The 22,231-nt window shown below is 43.7% G+C and overlaps 1 protein-coding gene across 1 annotated transcript in view; it reads left to right on the forward strand.

Annotated features, from left to right (window-relative positions):
- The first annotated feature begins 15,745 nt into the window (after nt 1-15,745).
- Nucleotides 15,746-22,231, forward strand: part of LSAMP (limbic system associated membrane protein) — a 977,871-nt gene continuing 971,385 nt past the window's right edge. The window contains exon 1 of the mRNA XM_019618792.3: nt 15,746-16,183. Within this exon, the coding sequence (XP_019474337.1) occupies nt 16,117-16,183 (67 nt within the window). The 5' untranslated portion in view covers nt 15,746-16,116. The remainder of the gene's footprint in view (nt 16,184-22,231) is intronic.

Raw genomic sequence — 22,231 nt, forward strand, 5'->3', positions numbered from 1 at the left:
TGGTGGGATGGCAGTAGAGGTTGAACCTTCCGAACAGTATTCTCTTACATTTTGTTGCTGTGTGGCAAATGGCAGCAGAGGGGCAGTATGACAAAAAGGTATCTGATGTGGAAGTATGTATGGAGTGAAGGTGTGGAACTGAATTCTTCCATGCAGAAAAAGCATTTCCTGAATGTTCCTGGAGACCAAACAGTGTGCGTGAGTACAGTGAGGCAGTGTGTGCTGTCTCTCAGCAGTAGTGACAGCAACATGAAAGACAAGCCACATTCTGGATGGCCATGCAGATTTTGTGTGGCATGCAGGCTTTTGTTCATTGCTGCTGAAAACGCATAGCTAACGATGGTGACTATGTTGAAAAATAGTTCTTTTTAGTTGAGAATTTGATCTGTCAAATAGTGTTATTGTGCTCTTTATATCATAGTTCCCAAAGAAGAAATGAATAGAAGGCATTACTTTCAGAGTGACTTACGTACTCTTGCATATGGAATATGGTCACTACTTAATGTGTTACACTCAGATGCTCGTTTAGCTCCTTAGCATCTTTAGCTGCAATTTTTTTCATTAGCACAGCTATATAAACTGCCTTTTGAAAGGTCAGGACTTTTTCAGACAACAGTATCATTTGGATGCTTTCCTTATGTAACTGATATACTAGCTGGTCTTTTTAATGAATACTTAAATTTACTCAAAGATCATAAACCTTGGTGAGCGTCTTCAGTTTGGGCACATAATGACCAGCATATTCAGTGGGATTTTGATCACAGTTATTAAATCAAAATCTCTCCATGCTAATGAACAGCTTGGGACTGAGAAGGGCTCCCGTAGTATCTTCATAGTCTTAGGCAATGCAGTCATGTGCTTTTCACTTGTAATATAATCTGCAATATAACAGAGTTTGTTTTAGTGCAGTAACTTTCCCTCTGCTCTTTGTTTTCATTACTTTCTGTCACGTGGCCTGCTGTTGCCATAATCGTAGTTACTGAAAAGACAAACAAAAGACGAGGGGAAAAAAATCACTTATTTCCGAGACACTATTTTGTCTAATGGCTTTGTAATGCATTTTCTCCACGCCTGAATCAAGAGGTTGAAGAGAAAAATAACCTTAATCACAGGAGGGGCCATAGTTGGAAAATGAACCCCATTTATTTATAAGCTCTCCCATAATTCCCCAGTACCGCTGTGTTCTCCAACCTGTATTGTGTGGACGCAGGCAAGCACAGGAGAAGTAATTAAGGAAAGCTTATTCCAAGAAGCTAAAACTCATGTTGTTAGGATCCACGCCTCGGTGTTAAAACTGTAGGAAACTTTTAGGTGCCACATAAGTGAAAAGGTTGAAAACCAATTTTTGATAATTGAAAGCAATTATCGAGTAGGCCTGCAGGCCCCAAAAATGTTACCTCTGATCTCATCTTCCCCCGTTTGGAGCTAGAATTTAGATTTAGGTCCGTCACCTTTTTCAACATTATTGGCCCAATTAGTCTAATGTGGTCTTTTGTTTGCTTTACTGTTGAATCAAAGGATGAGTATCTGGATATTTTTTTTAATGGTGTAAAAAAACCTTGAAGAGAGTTTTCTTCTGATGGGATTTTTATAACCACCATGGTGACGAATGGTCAAGTGCCATGGAGCATTATACTGATCAAACTCTGTTTCCAAGGAAACTCAGTATGGAGCTTCTAGGAGCTCCTTGTGGAGAACAGTGAAGCTAGAGCCTGTGTCAGAAGGCAAGTCCCAGGTTAGGTTTGTGAGTCAGCTGAAGAACTGTGTGCATCACTAAAAAGCAGGCACGTATGAGTAAGTAGCTAGATTGGGAGCATCTTGTATTTGGTGTTTTGGATCAAGGTGGAAAGACGGAACAGCCGTTTGTAGCCTGGACTAGAAACAGTTACATTACTGCCCTTAATTTTCTGGAGCAGGAAAGTGGTCCAAGTCACTTCAGAAGGGTGAGTATTCACAGGGAGCTGCTGTTGCCAGTCTAGAAGCAGCCACAGACGCTGCTCCTGAGAGCTGGGCACACAGCCTTGGCTGGGGGTGGCACTCAGCAGCACTGCTTGTGGACCCTGTCCAAGGGAATGAAAAGCTGATTTAGCTGTATATTTGACTGCGTGGGCCACAGAAGGACAGAATTTAGCATTGTTTAAGGGAAGGCTGGAGAAAGGTTAGGCAATATGTTTGCTGTTGCTGCTTTTTTATTTTTTGAATAACACATGCACAGAAACACACAAAACACTGCTCTAAGCAAAAAACCTAGCATTTTCCCAATTCCTCCTCCTTCCCCCACAAAATTAATGGCTTTACCAGTAGCTTCAACCAGAAATCTTTCAATCTGTCCTGCTACATATTGCAATAGTTACTGCAGTGTAACTTCCCATAGCATAGACACAGCAAAATCAGTAGAAAGGTGCTTTATATTGTACAAGAACGAGGAATAAACTATCATAGTATATGTTTAAACAGGCATTAGCATCTCAATGGAAAGATAGAGATGATCCATGCACAATTTTCCATAAATATAACTGCTTGAGAAGCTAATTGCCTGAAGGTCAGAAATGCTAGTAGAATTATTTTTTTTTTTAGCTCAGCAAACTGCAGTCCAGAGGCCATCTTGTACAATGTGCTAATGCTAGTCCCAAAGCATTAGATGTCTCGTTGCTGGTGGAGCTGTTGGAGAAGAACAATAAAAAGGACAACATTTTCTAGGGAAAGTAATGCAAGAATTGTTTCAGGATTTGCTCCTGAGCTGCTGAAAAAGTAGGGGTTGAGCACAGAATTCTTAGGTTCGAAAAGACAAAATTGCTTGAAGTGTAGAGGCAGGACCTGTTTTCCCCTCTCTATCCTATTAAAAAATAGTGTAATTTTACAGTCAGTATTTTTTAACAAACCTTTTGTTGACATATAATTTTCTACTTAACAAAAAAAAAAAAAGAAAAAAAGAAAAAAAAAAGAATTCTAGCTTTCCAGTCCTTCTTGATTTTTACTTTGTTCAAAATTTCAGAGACCATTTTGATAAAACTGGTAGATGGGAGAATATCAGGGTGAGGGAATAAAAAATCAACAGATTTGTCAAAGACCTTTCCTATGGGTTGTCTAAGTGCAACAGAAAAACTTTACAAAATTACCTACTCTGAGATCACAAGTGATATAGAAGAACCCTTAAAATCCTGGCTTGCAGCCATTTATGGAGCACAGGTGTCATACACTGTGCTATGAGAAAAGTAGGTGTTACTTGAGAAAGCTGCTATGTTCTTACTGTATAGCTTCTGGGCACATTTAAGGTCCAGCTGTTCCTGAAATATTTTAGTGCTGCCATTCAAAAGCCTGTCCAGAATCCATTAACAAATCTCTATCTGGAAGCTTGAGTTGTACTCTTTGTAGCTGGTGGAGAGATGCTGCCTGGTCACTGCTGTTCTACTGCCAGCTGAAAGCCTGCTGAGAATCTAGGAGTATCCTAGAGCTGTGAATACAGAACATAAGCAACAGGCCATATCTTATACATGAATTTCTTGACCTAGGAATACAACACTCACCTAGTTGGAGCCTCAGACAGTTAGTTCTGGATATATGCAGTCTCTATTTGCTCATCCAGTTTACAGGAGCATTGAATTCTAAGGAAATGACTTACAATTTGTCTCAAATCTGTCTCCCTCCTCCTTGTTGTGGGCGTTTTTATTTGGTTTCTTCAGACCTGTTTTAATAAGTATGCTTTCCAACTTTGAATCCTTGGCAATGACCCAACAATCTTGTTAAATGGTCTCTGCCTCCCTGAAAAAGGGGCTCGCTGCCAAAAAACACTCCTTGAACCTTAAAACAAAACAAAAAAAACAACCAACCAAAAACACAACAGCAACAAACCACACAACCACATGAACAAACAAACCATAAACACCATGGTGAGAGCTTTCAGTCAGCGCTTGTACTCCAGTTGGTTGCCAGCTCCTTGCATTCTGCTTCATCTTTTCTGTAAACTTTTATAGCCCCTAATCGTCTGTAAAGCATTGCATACCCCTACGGTGCCATATAAATGAAATAACAATGATGCTCTTGAATTAATTGGGTGCTTTTGCATACAGTGGTTTTACAATATCTTTTCCTCATTATAAGACCCTCTCAGTTGAAGCTGTGGGTCCAATTGCCACAGATAATTCAGCGCAAGATTGAAGGTGTATATGAGAGATCCCATTTTTTCCCTTATGAGCCCTTTGTGAGGAGGATATGTTTTAGTTCATTAAAGATGTGCATTAGACAATTACATTATGTTCTCCTCTCCAATTCCTTCCTCTTTTTTAATTCTCGGTTTTATAGATCTTCTTACAAAACATGAGGTTTACAGAGGTTTACAAATCTCCATAAAGCTGCCTTTTTTTTTTTTTTTTTTTAATCATGGGGATTTCCTTCAGAGTCCCTACTTCCATATCAGCATAGGACACTGGAATAGATCCTTAAGATGTACTTTTCCCAGAGTGGATTTATTTATTCTCCAGACAGAGTCCTCTACCAACAGAATCACGTTGTGGCCAAAAGAATGGCATTTGTGCTCCAGTTTTCCTACCAACAGCAAAGCCAACAAATCTCATGAGCTGATCAGACTAGCAGGTGTTTTGAGTAGGTAATTTTAGTGGTTGGCATCTTAATGAGAGAGGGCAATGCGGTGATAATTGCAGCTTCCGCTGGCTTGAAAAGCTTTGTCTTATTACAGTGCTGCTGGGCTGAAGTGTTCAATACAGTGTTACATCTTACGTGGAAATCCCATGAGATTCTAGGAACTTCAGAAAGTAGATTTCAAGTCCATTGTCCGCCACAAGCATCAAGCTTTTATATTATGGCTATTAAGGAAGTTTGGATCAAACTTCATTTTTTCATTGGTTAAAAGGAAAGAATAGCACACACTGATAACAGTGGTCTGGAAATACATTGGGATGCTCTTAGTGATTAAAGAATAGGCAAATATATGAATAAACATCTAATCTGCACAACTTTTCCTTCTCAGTGCAGTTTATCTTGTTTCAATATATGTTGCAGAGGTGTTATGTCTTGCAAGTGTCTTGTAAAACTGAGGCTGCTGTTTTGCAATCCCATTGGAGCTTGGGGCAAATGCAATGAAGAACAATGATTCCAAATCTGCTTGTGTGTGGTTCTCAACTTCAGTTGAGAAATGAACTAAGAAAAATATGGCAAACTTTGGGGGTTATTTGGAACGCAGGTTGTTTGTATCTCTTCCACCCACAGAGTACAAAAAACTAAAAGGTCTATCCTTTAACTTGGTCAGAACAGATTTGCTACTGAAGGTAGGAGGTCTCTGTGGTTGCCATGAAGCTGTCAGTGGTCACAGTCAAAAGAAGGTCAAGGCAGAGATGTACATAGTTAGCTACTCAATTTATGCAACACTCTAGGTTCTGTCTAGATAGACTGAAGCTACCCCAAGGTCAAATTTCTCATTGGTGCAGACTGTAAGGTTATAAATGCAAGCTCAGGTGTGGCCCAGGCACATGCTCCCGAGTCCTCAGTACTCTGTTTGCCTGGGCACACTTGGTGAGTCACTGGGTGAACAAGCATGTTAATGCAGGGATCCAGCTGGCATTCTAAAAGGCAGACACAGGGAAAGGATGCAAATGTGGTGCATACTCGTTGGTCACAAGATCATTTTCAGAGCATTGCAGGCATCGTTCTAGTTTGTTTAACCTGTGAATCCTCTCCCGCTCCCAGAACGCTGGTTTCCTACTCCTAGCAATAAGTATATCCTTTATCAGGTTACTGTCAGAAAAGTCAATCTAGAAATTGCGTTGTGCTGGAGCTTGCTTCAGTATCAATTGAGCTTACCTTGAATTTAAAAAGAGAAAGGGCTGTTCTGAGCTGCATCATGAACTGGTTTAGACCAGTTTTCTGCTCCTTCACAGGTATTTTTCCATTGCCAAACAGAGTTTGTCTGATTTGGGAATTCTGACCTTCATAGACAGATTCTGGATGGTGTTATGCAGTTACCATACATCTTTCCCAATGAAAACTTTTTTTTTTTTCCCTCCACAAAGAAGACCCAGAGGAAGGATGTAATCAGCATAATATAGATTACAATGGAGATGCCAAGGATTACTGGACCTTGAAAAAGTTCCCTGGTATTCCAGATTCTAAGTAACATACAGAGACTTTGCAGCCCAACATCAGTGTATGCTATGTTCTCGAATAAGCACTAATGTGCATCTCATGGCATCTGTGCTATACTAACAGGTACAGGTCTTCTAATATTATATCAGCCTTTCTTCTGCCCTCTTCCCTGAGCAGCTTGGTTTGTTTCTGTGGCCACAAGTATTTCAGGAAATGAAGCAGTACATCAGCCCCTTATTCGGCAGCTTTCTCCTTTACGTTTTGCAGGGGCGTTGTCTGAAAATAGTCTTGTAGGGGAAGGGAGGAAAAAGAGGCCATCTGCAGCTTCAGCTGTCAGGCTGGTGAAGACAGGGGCAGCGAAGGTGTAGATTTAGATGACAGATGCCCAGACGAATGGCAGATAAGTGGGGAACTTGGTGATAGGAAATTGTACAATAGAAATAGATAGAATGAGAAAAGTGGCCATAATTTCAAAAGAAAAGGAAAGGAACCTGAGAAACCACCCCCACTGCCATGGTGTAATGGGCTTTAGTTTGGATCTGCAAGGTTGTGCTTCAAATTGTTTCTGAGCCTAGGCAGGAGTCCCATATTTCCTTTTCTCTGATTTCTTTCTAGGAGTCATGAGCTGAAACCTCTCTGCTATCTTTCCAGTGACCTCTGCAAAGCTATGATCTGGAATTTCCCCACACTATTGCCTGTAGCAGCTCTGCTAAGACTAGGTTGCTAAGTCTCTCACAGAAGCCAGTCTCTCTTGCTTTGAGTGACAGAGATCCCACTTTCTCATCCAAACTCTGTAGAATCAATAAAAAGGAGTGGGATTAGGCTTATGCAGATGTGCTGTCAGGGCAGGCCCATGACCTTGTGCCCCAGTAAGCCCTGAACTTACATCATGGGATGTGTTGATTAATTGTAGACAGACGAAGTCACTTGTAAGCCATTTATCACAGTCATCGTTAGGTGTCAAAAGAGACCTGGTTAAGAGGGATTGCTCCCATTTTTCTTCAGCTTTCATCATGCCCTAGTACCAGCAAGGACCCATGGATGGATTAACCAATTATTTACTAAGGCTGACATAAACAGATGGCCAAAACCAAGATTCAGGTACGGGAAAATAGAACAACTTGTCCATGGTTATTGCCAAAGCCATCAGCAGTATTCATGTCATCAGAGCCCTTGTGGCAGGCCAGCAAGGGCATAGATGATCTTCCTCTCATAAGACAAACCGTCAAAACGAGCAGAAAGTCCCTGTGCTAGAGGCCCAACAATCAAATGAGCTAAACAATAGCATCTGTACATTTTATTTGTCACTTTCAACTTCTGGATGCTTCTACCTGTGTTTTATTGGCCTAAACTCTGGGCCATACATTGATGCATTACTGGGAACAGTGGAGGACAAAGAGAAACGCTCCCAGAACCCCCTGAGCTCTCTTGCATAGCCATCCATATTCTGGTGCTCAGGCATTGTAAATCCTAAGGGGCATAAAACTTGGAGCTTCTGAGTAGGACAAATAGAAATACTTTTTCAGGTCAAGACTCCAGGTGGTAGGGCATGACCACTGTTGCTTTCTCGGTAAGGTGGAAAGTGATGTGGTAGAGAAAAACTCTGTATTTTATGGCTGAGGAAGCAGGTCCCAGGAGACAGTATCTTGCCCAAGCTATACAAGAGGCTCTTGCTTAATATGGTTGCCCTCATTTCTGCCCTGTTCTTCTCTCTGGCTGTTGATACATGGTCTGTGATTCCTTATCATAAATAAGATTTGTGAGCTCTCTGGAGAAAATGGACTGTCTCTTCTTCTATGCTTGTGCAGCTTGTACAGGGGTATAAATAATAATAGTCATTAATGCTAATAATGTGTTTTTTAACCTTTTGATCATCCTCTGTCTGATAAAATAGAAACAGGAGAGAAATCTTGCTTTGAAAAAGAAGCTACCGGCAGAAACTATTAACATTGCAAAGGGTAGCAGAAGTCAGGCATTGCCAAACGTAAGGCTGCGACCTCATGTTTTCCATTTAGTTTGCTATTGCATCACAGACTTATTTTTTAAAAATAGTAGGTAGGCTGTAGTCTCTTCTCTACTCAGTATGCTAAGCTTTTTGTGTAGTCTGTGAAGAGGTAAATAGTCCCCGTGACATGACACTAGAGGTCTGCTCTCTTGTTTTCATCAGTTGCAGTTGGCAAATCACCTCTGTTACTTTCACCTCTCTCATCTTTTGTTCACCTTGTCTATCTTAGCACCTGGTATCAATGGTTTGAAATCATTTCTCACTGTCCTTCTGTAGAGCACCTAGAACAATAGCATTTGGTCTCAGTGAGGGCTCTGTACATCCCTGCAACACAGCTGATAAACAGTGCAGGGAATCAATTTCTATACTCAATACAGAGCAATTGCGTGAAAGGGCTGTCTTAGTGATTTTGCTGTTAGGGGGTCTAGATCAGTGGACGCTGAGTTTGATGAGTCTTTCAGTTGCTTTTATTGTGCTTGAGAGCAGGTCTTCAGTGATCCACAGAAGTGTGTGGAGCACTGCCTATGCAAAGATTACTCTTTATTGTATTGAACATCAAGTGTTTTCTTGCCGCACGAAATCAGACAGTATTTTCTAGGAACTATGGTTTGGACTCACGAAGTCCAGTTTAATGTAGCCGTGGTTGTATGTTTTCTCTGGGTATTGTAGTCCTCACCACACCAGGCTTGACTTTATTTCTGAGGTGCAGCAATACTGTCACTCTGATGGCTAAAGATGTAAATGATGGCAGATTTGTACAGAGGAATGCTATCATTTATTTGACTGTTATAATTATACTGTTATAAGTTATAAGTATGGATATGCTTCCAGGCTTGCAAACCCATGTACCTGGAAAGCTGGTTTGATTTGAGTTTTTTCAGCTATACTCTTTAGGTTAATAAAAGATATTGCTTTTTCCTACCTTGCCTCACATTATTTGCCTTTCAGCTCTCTATCCACAGTAATTTCAGCATTGGAACTGTTAAGAAAAGGTGCAAATTGTTTCTTCCACTAATCATAAAACACTCTCCCAGCCTCAAGTATCTTAAACAGCCAAATGCTTGTTCACGCTTTCAAAAATAAAAACAAAATACAAATCTATCCTTGGATAAGAGGCTAGGCCTGAAAAATATCAGTCTGAGAGTTTGTAATTTTAATATGTGATGAAGCACTGCAAGGATACTTGCAATGGGAATACTCACACAGCCCAGCTCTTGCTGCTTTGCTGACTATAAAGGATGGATTCCTTGGCACAAAAAATGGCTTTGGAAAGCTCACCACTGTCCTATGTTTCTGTCCAGGAAATGTAAGGCTATCAAAAAATGTGCAAGTCAACTCTCAATGCAGATAGTGAGACTGAAGTGTTTTTAGTGATATTCAACATTCATCTGTTTGCATCTTCTTCATATCAGGAAGATCACCTTAGTCAGACAAGCAGGGTGGACAAATAGCCACCTTTCTTGCACAAGAGACTTATCGTAGTCCTAGCTCAAAAGTCAGCCCACAGTATAGCTAACAAAGTCACTAAGTCTAATGGAGGAAGTACCTCTCCGAGGCACAGCACTGGGCTTAGTGAAACCATTAGGTGGGAGGCTGGGTTCATCACCTCATGCCCATCAAGTGAAAGAGTTAATGGAGGAAAGCACAAGGCACTCACTGTTGCCAAAGAACTGACAAGCTGCAGCTGGGATTCTACAGCTCTGCTTTTGGGCAGAGTAAGGCACGTGCAAGAGGATCTGAGTGCTTTGTGAAGAAAATATCTTCTGTACAGTGCTGCTGGAGGAGACAGGTCCTGAATCCAAGGCAGAGGTGAGTGAGGTCTGTGTTGCCAAGCTCTGGTAGAGATTTACGAGACCAGGGTGGCTGCAAAAACAGTCTTGAAAGGTGCTCTGTAGCCTTGAGGGATTGTTCATTCTTCTGCAAAGGCCAGTTAATGCTGAATGTGGCAAGAATTTTTGTGGTGTAAACACCTGTCCCTCTAAATTGTGGATTTACTGATGATCTTACGGGCTTATTATTACTTTTTTTCCCAGCTTGAAAGAGCTGACTTTTCTCACAGAAAACATGATAACTCAAAAACATGATCTGCCAAAATTTTTCTTTGGGTGCTAGCCAATATATTTTTTCTTGTTATTGTTCACATTTGCAGATTTCCAGTAAAATTTTGCAAATGTTCAAAGAGCAGGGATCCTTTCTGCAGAACTCCTTGTATGTGTCCCAGAGGCTGGGTTCTGTGTGCCTGTGTCTCGGACTTCTCAGCATAGCTTGGATGAGGCCCTCATCCAAGAAGTTGGCTTTGGGGATACAGTAACGGTAGACGTGTTGATAGCAACTGCTGTTCCGTTCATTTTATATTCTAATTATGTGGCGATGTCAAAGCGTGGGTGTACACTGCTGCCAAATGCTGTCTGTGAGATGCACTTTATATGCCCTCACTTGCAGGGGACGTGGGTTTATCAGAAGTAGTCAACATAGATTCACCGAGGAGCAGTCATGCTTGATCAACTTGGTAGCCTTCTATGATGTCATCTCCAGCTGGGTAGATGAAGACAGAGCAGTGGATGCTGCATACCTTGACTTCAGCAAGGTGTTTGACACTGTCTTCCACAGCACTTTTGTAATGAAGCTTAGAATGTTTGGGACCGATAAGTGGACAGTGAGGTGGATGGAGAAATGGCTGAGTTCTGGTTCAGAGGGTTGTCATCAGTGGCACAGCATCTGGTTGGAGGTCTGTAACTCGTGGTGTTCCCCAGGCAACAGTGCTGGGTCTGGTTTTAACATCTACATCAGTTACTTGAATGAAGGGATAGAGTATACCCTCAGCAATTTTGTTGATGATACAGAGTTGGGAGGAGTGGCTGACACACTAGAAGGCTATGCTATCATAGCATAGGTGAGCTGGGCGGAGGGGAACCTGGTGAACTTTAATAAGTTCTAAATGCGAGAGTCAAGTTGACGGAGGCTGACTTTTTGGTGGCATGCAGCAATAGAATAAGGAGTAATGGGCAGAAGCCAAAACACAGGAAATTCCATACAAACATGAGGAAGAACTGTGAGAGTTGATGGAGAACTGGAACAGACTGCCCAAAGAGGTTTTTGAGTCTCCTTCTCTGGAGATATTCAAGACCCATCTGAATGCCTTCCTATGTGACTCACTGTGGTGAACCTGCTTAAGAAGGGGCTTGGACTTGATGGTCTCCAGTGATCCTTTCCAACCTCTACAGTTCTGTGATTCTGTCTGCTATGGCTAATTCAGGACAAACCCTCCCTGTGGTTCTTGTATCAGAACATGTAATGTGCTTGTCTCCAAGGGTTCTTGATACAGTCCCTACTGCGTCATCACACAGTGAAAGTTGCTGCTGTCTCATTAGCTGGCTATTTCTGTGGATTTCTATTTTATGGAATTGCTATATAGCCAAGTACAGCCAATAAAAAGGCTGTGCCTTTTATTGGCTCAGAAAGACTCCTTTTAATTTTGTAGAAGCCCTGGTGAAAAATCCTTCCTTGAAGAAACCTTGAAAAGACATTCTTCCTTCTTTGATGAGTTTGTCAGAAAGATAGTAAAGAGGAAGAGAGGAATGGGGTAGAGGGGTGGGAGGTAGTTGGATGCAAAGAGAAGTTAAGAGTGGGACATGGGACGAATATAGATAAAGAATATGAAGTGGCAGCAAGGCAGTGGTAGGTGGGAAGTATTGTTTGATCAGAGTTGGCTCTTCCTGCCTCTCAGCCTGTAGGTGAATGGGAAGTATGAATGCTGTTTTCTTAGTCTACATAAAGCAGCCTAATCAGATGTGAGACTATTTATCATGGTCTTGACGCACTGTGCATCCCTTCTACAAGAACTCACGTTTCTGGACACTGTGCAGTCCTTGACCTTGGACAGTAGTGGGTTTCATAGAGCCACATGACAAATGACTATTTCTTGCTGAGAGAACATCTCCTTCCACTCCCTTTTCCAAGATCACATGCAGCACATGCCACAACACTCTTCTAAATCACAATAAAATGTGCTATTCATCACAGATGCACTAGTCCCAAAGACACGCCACGAAACCCACAGATGCAACACTCAATAAAACAAATAGTAATACACATATGTCAGAGAGAGACGCACAGGACAGGACACTAAAACATCCAGGATAAAAACACTCTTGGGTAATGTATGGCTCTTGTCTCCTGCTCGCTTTACCAAGCTCTCTCAGCTTTAAATTTCAGGACCGCTAATTTTCTTATGTAAACTCTGTAGAAATTTGCATGGCCAACTATGTTTTCAATGCTACTCCTATTAAAGTAAAAGAAAAAGCCACTAAGCCTTTTGCTAATGCAACACGAAATTTGCACAGTTAAATAACAGTTATTTGAAAAAAAAAAAAAAAAATCTGTAATGGAAAAGTTATACGTTCCTCTATCAACTTTAGTTTGCCTGCTTGAGAAGTATTTCATGGTAGGTTCAGTATGAACGCTTGAAAGAAGTAATATTACATGTGTGCAGGCACAGTCAAGTTAATATTGATATTGCACGAAGAGACTAAAGCGAAGATGAAATAGAAATGAAAGCATGAGTGCTTAAACAGTTAATAGCACAAAGCACACTTATTTATTAAAAAATGGACAGGCATCCATGCACAGTGCATCTATATGCTTCCACTCAGCCTTAATGAAATACTTTCACTATGCATTAAAAGTAGCCATCTTTCAATCATTCAGAGCTATCAGAATCCAGCCTTTTTTTTTTTTTTCCCCTCTCTAAATGGGGTTGTAGATACACTCTTTGATAGCTAATATGTCTGTGGCTCATCTGGCTTTTGAATCTAAGGTAAGTGGATAAACTGCAGCAATTCACAAAGAAAGGGAAGAAGAACAATGACTTAAAGAAAATTTGTTTTATGTGTTTAGGGAGAGTTGAATATAGTGTTCTTCCTTCTGTTCTTGTCCTTGCAGTCTGTAGATAGCAGAGGGATTTGGCCATACAAAAAGCAGGCTCACCTTTGGCTCTAGACCAATCCCAGAGAATTCCAGCCCACAGAATCTGATACTCCATCTCATATTTAGTAGCCGAATGTCCTGACTAACTCTATTGGTATGACTCAGCATGAGCAGGAGAGCCAAACCCCAGCCCTAAATGTTTTTGAAGGTTAGGAGTACGTCAAATGGACTGTAAGAAGTAGCTGTTTCTGGCATCTCCAGAGAAGCATGAGATGATGCTACCTGAAGTAAAGCTGCTTCTTTTGAATCTTCTGATTTTTTTTTTTATTTTTATTTTTTAACTGCTGTCCACTCTAAATGGGAATGATGCTGGTTTCAATATCATTTTCCACTAGTTTTGTCCCTGCAATTTATGGTCTGAAACATAGATCTAATTCTGATTTTCCTATTATTATTTATTGCAATGTTGCTGTTCTGTCAATGCTCAAAGAATTCAAAGAGGATTAGATCCAACAGGATGCTCATATCCCAAGTATGACATGGGCACGTGGTTGAGGGCTGGCCTAGTTGGTCCTCGTAGTGCCTTGTCCCCCCCTTGGTGGGAATTCCTGCGGCAGCACTTAAAAACATACTAACTGGCTTGACAGCACTTCACTTCGGCACAGTGAGTTCCAAACAAACGTTGTGGGGCAGGCTTATCTTTTGCGCATGCTGTCTTTTATAAGGTAATTTGTTGGCATCGGAGGATGAAAACCATTGTAAAAGGGAAATTGTGAAAAAGAAGCGTGTTCCTCCAGCTGACTGGAGTCAGCTGACTCTAATCCGCTCTAATATTTTAGTTTGATTTTCTCAGGAAATGAAGCCTAGCTGATAGGATGCATCAATCTGTTTTTTCCATGTGTTGTTCCTCCCAACCAATTTCAACCACATTTAAAAGAGGGCGGAAAGCTGGAAAGTGAGTTTGCACCTGTATGGTTCTTAATAGCTGGTGATTAGGTAATGCCTCACTCTGTCCATGGGGGAAAGGCACCTGGCGGCAGCCAGCCAGGCCAGACGCTATCTCTGTTTTGCATTGCAGTGTGCATTTTGGTCAACTACAAAGCAAGTATGCACTTCTGGACTACCCGCAGCAAACAGTTTATTTTTGCTGCAGGGAATGTCATAGGAATATGATGGGATCTGGTCATGAGAAGGCAGGCTTTGTAATTTCAGTTTGCAGAGCAGCTTGCTCTAAAGCAGTCTAAAAAGGAATACTGCTGGAGTGGTGTTACTTCTTTAGTGGCAAGAATCCTGCATACCCTTCCTATGCATGCGTTGTCTCCTCAGTGTTCTAGGGGAATTCATAAGGAGACTCTCTCTCCACATCTTTGACTCTGGACGTACTTTCCAAGAGGAATTTTTTTTTTCCAAGTTTTTAAGATTTGTCTAGAAGATCTAGGACAGACTGGATATTTAACAAGAACAGCTGTTGCTGCCTGTTCCACCTGTGGGTACTTTTCTCCCCCTGAGTTGCTATTACTAGATCAGTAGTGAGGACCAAGCCCTTTGCATCTTCATCAGCCTCTCTCCTTCCTAGCTTGCAGGCCAGGCCCTTCATTAACTGAAGTTTCCTCAGGTTTTGTGAAAGCTACTGAAGACCCTCTGGGAGCCTGGACTCCTGCCTGTGGCCATGCATGTGGAGGGATATTTTGCCTGTTGGCTTCTGCCTGAACTTTCAGCCTTTGAGGGCCTCGCCTGTGGGTGGTTAAGCAACGTTTGTGATGTGTAAATTGTGATTGTTATCTCCTAGCAGTGACATCCAGGCTGCCATGACAACCGTGGTGAGGGCACGGTGTGGCCCAGGAGGGGCCGTCGGGCTGGGGGGCAGTTTGCCTGGACTGCCACTTCGCAGTGACTTCTCAAAGGCTGCACGGTGTCCGTGTCCCCAGCTGCAAAAGGACACCTTTTTTTTGAAATGCCTGGAGAGTGACTGATGAAAAGCCCTGTGCGAATGTTAAGTAGTACTTCATTACTGCTGCTCTTCTCACCAGAAGCAATGATTTCAGGGGGCAATGAAGCTACAGGAGCTAATTACTCCTTGGGAAGAAAGTTCATCTTGTGTAAGGTAGGAGGAACCTGCGTTTGAAGGGAGAGGGGTTGTGGGAGAAACCTGCTGTAAGCAAACAGTGGTTTTGCAATCTGGATTTCCTACACAGAGTGATTCCTTCTGGTCCCTCTGAAATAGCATGGAAGTCACGGGAAATCCAGCAAAGATTAATGCAGTCTGATACATGCTATTTGTCCTGGAGGCCTTGGCAGCTCTGTAATTACAGTCGGTGTGCCTAAGTCCCTCTCTGGCCCCCTGCGTACCGCCTGGCGGTGCCACCAGCATCAGAGAGACCCTGGATTTGGGATCTGTCAGGCAGAACTCCGCTGAGAAATCAAACCTGCCCCTCTGCATTTCTCACTGCAGTGATGAGGAGTGTTCTCCTTTCCTAAATAACTTCTCCATGTCAGATGGAGCCTTAGGGACTCTTGAGCCCAAGTGTGGCTCATAGACTTGTGATCCAAGAGAGATGTTTTCAGGAGAAGGAGAGAGCCATATTTCTATAACGTGTCTGTGTGTGTGTGTGTGTGTGTGTATATATATATATATATAAATGAAATAAATGAGCAGGCTTGCAACACTAGGTGGCAGAGGTGGGATCTTTTCTGCTCAGAGCACTGTCCTATAAGGCATTGCTTGTTTAAGTACAGTCGCATTTAGTTGGAGCTGCAGGAGAGAGACAGAGAGATTCTCTGTGTTTACAGCCAGCGCAGGGTACGGCGAGCATCTAACCTGGCCCCCCTTCCTCCCGCACTTGGAGGGGAGAGTGCGAGGTTGTTTGGGAATCTGGCCACCACGGGTCAGCCCTCCCTGTGACTGGATTGCCAGGGCTGGTAGAGCAGAGCCCAGGGGGACTGAAGGGAAACACACATCCCGTTTTATTTGAGGGGGAAGAGGAAAAAAAAAAAAAAAAAAAAAAAAAAAAAAAGAAAAAGAAACTGAGAGAGGAGGGAAGAGACGGAGAAAAAGGCAGAGGAAGCGGAGCGAGTGAGAGAGAAGCATGAGGACCTACTGGCTGCACAGTATCTGGGTGCTGGGATTCTTCCTGTCCCTCTTCTCCTTGCAAGGTATGTGATGAGTTCTTTCTTGCAACCTCCTCAAACCCCTTCGCTTGCATTGAGGCTGATGGACTGAGGATGAATGGAAACATGGAGCTGGAAGCTGGAGCTATTTAGATTCCTCTGTCTTATCCCCCCCCCCCCCACCCCCCTGTCAAGCCTTCTCCCCCTCAGGAAATATAATAAGCCAAGGAGAGATCGTTCTCGGTGAATCCTATGGTTAGAGGACATTGCATGTGACTGACTTTGCTGCTGTATTTATGCTTTTGCAGAGGGGGAGCTGGAGGGGGGGGGAAACGAGAAGATTTGCAAAGGGAGAGAGGGGTGGGTGAATGTGGGTATCCCTCTCATCTACAGTCAGTGTTCCTCAGCACTCTGGGGCATGAGTACTGATGCTTCAGGATTCCTCACCTTCCTAAGGAGATCAGTGTTAAGTTTCTTCTTTTTTTTTTTTTTTTTTTTTTTTTTTCCTGTCTTATTTTATTTTGGTATTTTGGTTTTGCTGGTGAAGGGGAGAGGTTAGAGAAGCCTCGGTGCCTCTTTGCAAAAACATTGTCCTTCCTCTCCTCAAGAGGAAAAAAAAAAAAAAAAAAAAAAAAGGAGGAAAAGACGGGAGAAGGAAATTTGTTGGGTATGGGATTTTGTTCAGTGGAGAATTGCCAGCTGGGTTTCTTGCTTCAAGAGCCAAGTGTGAGTACAGAATTTAGTTAGAAGTGATGACAGACATGCTAGCTGGTTTTGAGATGCTTTCTGTAAACAGGAGTTAAGGGTTAATGCATCCCGTGCTGTATGTATAAATACACATCACACATGCACATATAATCATAGCCCTGGAAATCACAGCTTGTGCATGATCCAGGCTCACTCACACATATCAGTGGTCCCGTATACCCCTGTGCACATACTCATGAATATAGCATGGAAGATGAATAAACTCGCTCTGGCACATACAGTTCTAGCTTCTGAGCACATGCAGTTCCTGGAGTGCCAGTCTGCTGCTCTCTCGCTCACATTTGCTCTTCCTCACTCCATCCTTCAAGCCTCTCTTTGTGCCTTCTCTTCATCCTGCACACTGGTTTTGGTGGCTGCTTGCACATCCTATGCCTGTTCTGCTGCACTGGTCTTGCAAGTGCATGTACATGTAAACGGTACATCTCTACTCTGTGTATATGCACCTATCTGGCTCCTGCCTTGCACAGTCTTGCATTCACAGCATCTTGCATGCACCTTGAGGGGATCTCACTGCGACTGTCTTCACCTCTCACACTCCTGTGCACACTGTGATATATGGAGGGATGCCCTGTCACAGTATTCAGCCCTTTTCCTCATACTTATGCACAGTTTCACATTTGCTGTTCTATGTCCACTAAGCAGATCGTGCAGGCACGCTCCTTGTTACACATGTTCTTTCTGTTGCACCCTCATGCTTACCTGTCACTACTGTGTACACTACTGCAGAATCCCTCAATTTCTCCCTCTTTCTCACATTTACCAAGTGTTTCCTTCCACACAACCTCTCTGTCTCTGCATTACATACACATGCTTTTTCACTGTCACATATTTTTGCTCAAACTTGCGCACTTTGAATCATGAATCCAGCCCCAGCACCTTCCACCTGCTTTCCTCTGTGAAGTAGCTGATTCTGATGGGCTCGGAGGATTTCTTCCAGCACACAGGATGCATGCAGGGTGACAGGACACCAGCAGTTGCATACCACAAATATTGGGTGTCAGCGGTGAAGTTGGGGAGCTGCTGTGAACTTCCCTCTGCTCTGGAATCGTGGAATCACTGAGGTTGGAAAAGATCATCTAGTCCAACCATCAGCCCATCCCCACCATGCTCACTAAACCACATCCCTCAGTGCCCCATCTACCCATGAACACAGACCTCTCAAGGAAGATGGATGCAGGCTCTGAGCACTGCTCCTCTCTGATACTTGTTTCCTAGCCTGCAGTCAGTGCTGCTTCACTTCACACTGAGTCAGAAGCTTTCCTTGAACTGCAACCAGAGCATCCCAATCCTAGCACAACTGGTTGCTGCTTGAGAGGTCTGGGGTGCTCTTCCCTGAGAGGTCTGTGCTCATCCTTTCCAGTATGCAGCTTATGTCAGGCTTGGGGGCTGTGTTATCTTCTGTCTTAGTGAGTTACCATTGCCACAGCTGTGACAGAAAGCATCAGGGAAGGTCCCTGGATGGCTCTTTCACCAGGAACCCTCTGAGAAGGCAGAAACAGCACAGTTGCCCTCCCTGGGTTTTCAAATGGGATTGGGGATGCGGGAGACCAAACCAAGAGCTGCCACTTCTTTTCCCAAACTTCAGATGTGGTATAAACTAGCCCCGTTCTGCTGCTGGTTCCAATTCAGTGCCTTCCCTTCCCACAGCTGGGGGTGAGGAGATGGGGAAGCAGGGACATTAGGGCTGCCGAGGAGGTGCGGAGTGCATCCCGGGCAAGCCCAAAACCAGCTGAAGGAGTTAAGAATAGGAAAGTATTGTGTCCCTCTGTGGTGGTGGTTGTTGTTGTTGGGTTTTTTGTTGTTGGTTGTTTTTTTTTTCGTTTTTTTTTTTTTTCCCCCCCCTTCATTTAAAAGAAAAAGACGGCCGGGAGGGGGGGTATTGTGGAGAGCCACTTATTTCAAATTAATTGGCTTTCGGTGAAAGCGTGATAATGAGCCCGGTACGTTTCTGTAACCCTGCTGAGCACGGGTTTTGAACACTTGCCCTAGAGAACCGCAGCACCGGCTGTGACAGGCAGTGACCCTGTCTCCGCTTCCAAGCGCGTCCCTCCGGAGCCGGGCGGCTGTACCTGGAGCTGCCCCAAACTTGCCAGCGCCTTCTCTTCCTCACCGTCCGCTTGGTGGTGTACGGGGGAACGCTGAAGGAGCTTCTGGCCGCCTCCTGCTCGCCCAAGGCCACCGGGCAGGGGATGAGGAGGAGGAGGGAGGCTGGTGCTGAGCTGAGACTCGGTAATAGCAAGCGATGGAGGACGGGGGGAAGCGTGACGGAGGCTGCCAGGAGACCTACGGGCTGCACTGTGCCGAGGGACGGAGGCAAGCCCCAAGCAGCTCTGCTGGGGACGTGCGATGGGATGCCTGTCCTTGCCTGAGGGGCACAGGGACTTGAACCCCCGTTCCCCACAGGCTCGAGGCTCTGATTGCTGCCCGGAGGATCCGATCGCTACGTTTTCTTAACCCGATGCCTCAGGCTGCGTGCTACCGCATCTCCGCGCTGTCCGGGAGGCAGGTGGCTGGGGGGCGGCCGGCCGCTGTCCCGGTCCTCCTGCCGGGCGCTGGGAGGAGCAGAGCAGCCCCGCGCTGCCGGTGGGTGGGAACTGCTGGTAGCATGCTGCAGTTCTTCCCCTGAAGGGATTCGTCTCTTAGCTCGGTGTGCCTGTAGCTTCTGATAAGGATCAGACTATCGGATGGAACTTGGAAGCTGGATTTTCCTTTTTTCCTCACCCAGCCCCTCCTTCACTCCCTCCCTCTTCCTTCCCCCACACCCCCAAAAATAAAACAACAAACCCACAACTCAAAATGTGGTGTGCGAGGGTGAGAAGGAGAAGCAAATTATTTGTGTCTATCAAAAATTGCATCTTGATCACTTAAAATAACTTCTTATTGTTTTTGCTTTTACCTCCTATTACTCGAAATTAATCGAGCTGCCAATATGAGAAGTTCTGTTTTCCCACCTGAGATTTTTATTGAAGAAGCGAATGCCTTAAAAATTATACATTTGCTTCACATTGAAAATTCTTCTAAATAAAATCCCCTTGAGAAATAACAGCTGTTTCAAATCTACAATTCCCTTCAGAAAAAAAATTATCCCAGCTTATTTTAACCAACCCCTCTCTCCCCCCCATTGCCCCACCTCATTGGTTAATTGCAGGAGATTGGTGTTGTTTGGTTTTTAAATCGTTAGAATTCTCCCGTAGCCAATTAGTTGAAGTAGATGCTTTCAGAAATGTCGTGCAGAACTGGTCTGCATAGTACAGGTGGCATTTATTTATGATGCATTTTTTGAGTCGCTCAAGGGTATTCATAAATAGGGAAATGAATCTGAAAGAAGTCATGGAGGCACTTGGGCAAGTGGAGTAGGATGCCTTGGGTTGATATGCGGTACAAATGTTATCTGTGAAGTCTTGTGCTTTATAATGTTAGTGGGCAGTGTGGGTGTGAAAAATGATGTGTTTGTTAATGCGCAAGGCTTGTGCAATCTATATGGATGGAGGCATGTACCCAAGTGTTTCTGTGCTGATAATGTGTAATGGATGGGGGGAACAGAGAGAGGAGGAGAAAGAATGTATGTGCGTGCTAAGACTGGTGTTGTAGTATCTGTGTAACAGTGTGTGGTGGTAGCTGTGCAGTTGGGTAATGTTGAGACTGGAGAGAAAAGTCCTTCCTTTCTCTCCTGGTTTTCTTTCTCTTTCCAGCTCTTTCAATCAACTGGGGCAGGTGAGACTCTGATGTGATAGACTGTATTGATGAGGAAATGATTCAATCCAGTGCTTTGTGTTTCCTTAAATGATGAAAAGGCTCAATACCTAAAAAAGGAAAATGCTTTCCTTGTATGTTTAAGATGAGAAAGAGGCAGAAAAGGCTCTATATCCGCAAAGAAGAAACACTGAAAGTATATCCCAAATGTTACTTCTAGTCCTATTCCCCTATTTGCAACCTTTTGGGTTGATGTTTGCCACACCAGTAACAACCCATTTCCTGTTAAAAAATCTGAGCATACTTCTCCACACTCAGAGAGCTTTATTATAATATGTAGAAATTTGCTTCCTCTTATTTTATGAGATATCTCCTCTTGTAAGGGCTTTACTAGCTGGGTGATAAAAGCCCTGGTCCCTATGTTTATGGGAGCTCCTCTGCAGCTTGTAAGCACCCACATGTGTGGTAGTGGTCCAAGGAGGGCATAAGTCCTTCAAGAGTCCCTTCTTGCACCTCCTTATCATCCCACAAGTATTGCAGCCCCTTCTGATCAGGGTGAAGAACATGGCTGCTGTCATTCTATGTTGATAGCAAAGCAAGTGCTTTGAGAGTTCACTTCCTTCTTGTGTGCCTCTTGTAAGCCTCCAGTGCTCGTTGCCTTGCTGGTAGGGATCATCTCCATCACTCAGCAGATTCATTCTGTACAAGACCAATTTACCTAGGTAATGGGTGAAAGCAGTGATATTAACATGTGGGCCCGAGTGCAGCAGTGACTGGGGGCTCTGCACTGGGGCCTTCAGAGGTTGATGGGGCAGCACCACCACACTGCCTATGGACCTGTGTGCTCTACCGTGAAAAAGGTGATTATGAATGTATGAAAGTGAAACTGCCTCTTCTGGGCAGATCTGAATAGCTGATGGACTTGATGTGGAGAAAGATTAGCTGGGGTTGCTAAAGGATGGAATAATTTCATGATCAAGTGAAAACTGTAGTGGAAGCAGAGAAAGGCATTGCAGAAGAGTCTGGGGTAAATCTTCCATGTGTGCCTTGGAATATGCAGGCGTGTGCTTTGCAATAAATAGTCCCCCTTATGTGCACTATGGCTGCTGGGAGGTTGCTGTCTGTGGGCCCTGTAGGGAGCTTGATCCTTTTCCTCTTCAAGATCCCTTTTCCTTAAAGAAACTGTGCGCCACAGCTTTGTGTGCTGCTCAGGCTCAGTCAGCAATGTTTTTGACAGCTGATGTGCTCTTCCTGCTGTCATTTTTATCTGGGGTAAAATGAAAAATACCAAGCACAGTACAGACCGTCTTGTCCCACTGTGATAAGGAATAGATAAGGGCAAGATGAAGATCTGTGGGGGTGAGAATGTGAGACAAAGCCCTCTCCTAGTGTCAGGGAAGGGCAGAGATCCCTGCATACAATACGGAAAGGAAGAAGAAATGCTGGGGATTTGTGATTCTTGCAGGAGTGGGTGGGAAAAAAAAGAGAAATTCAGGCTTGATTCTCGGCTATGCTATTGCTCTGTGGTTCCCAGAGGGCTTTAAACAGGAGGACTATGGGATCTGGGGTCAGTGCTGGATATACTGGAAGCTGAGGCGTTTCCCCATGATCTTCCTCCAGCAAGTTGCCTTC

This window comes from Meleagris gallopavo, chromosome 1 (genome assembly GCF_905368555.1).
Source record: "Meleagris gallopavo chromosome 1, MGAL_WU_HG_1.1, whole genome shotgun sequence".
Classification (NCBI taxonomy): Eukaryota; Metazoa; Chordata; class Aves; order Galliformes; family Phasianidae; genus Meleagris; species Meleagris gallopavo.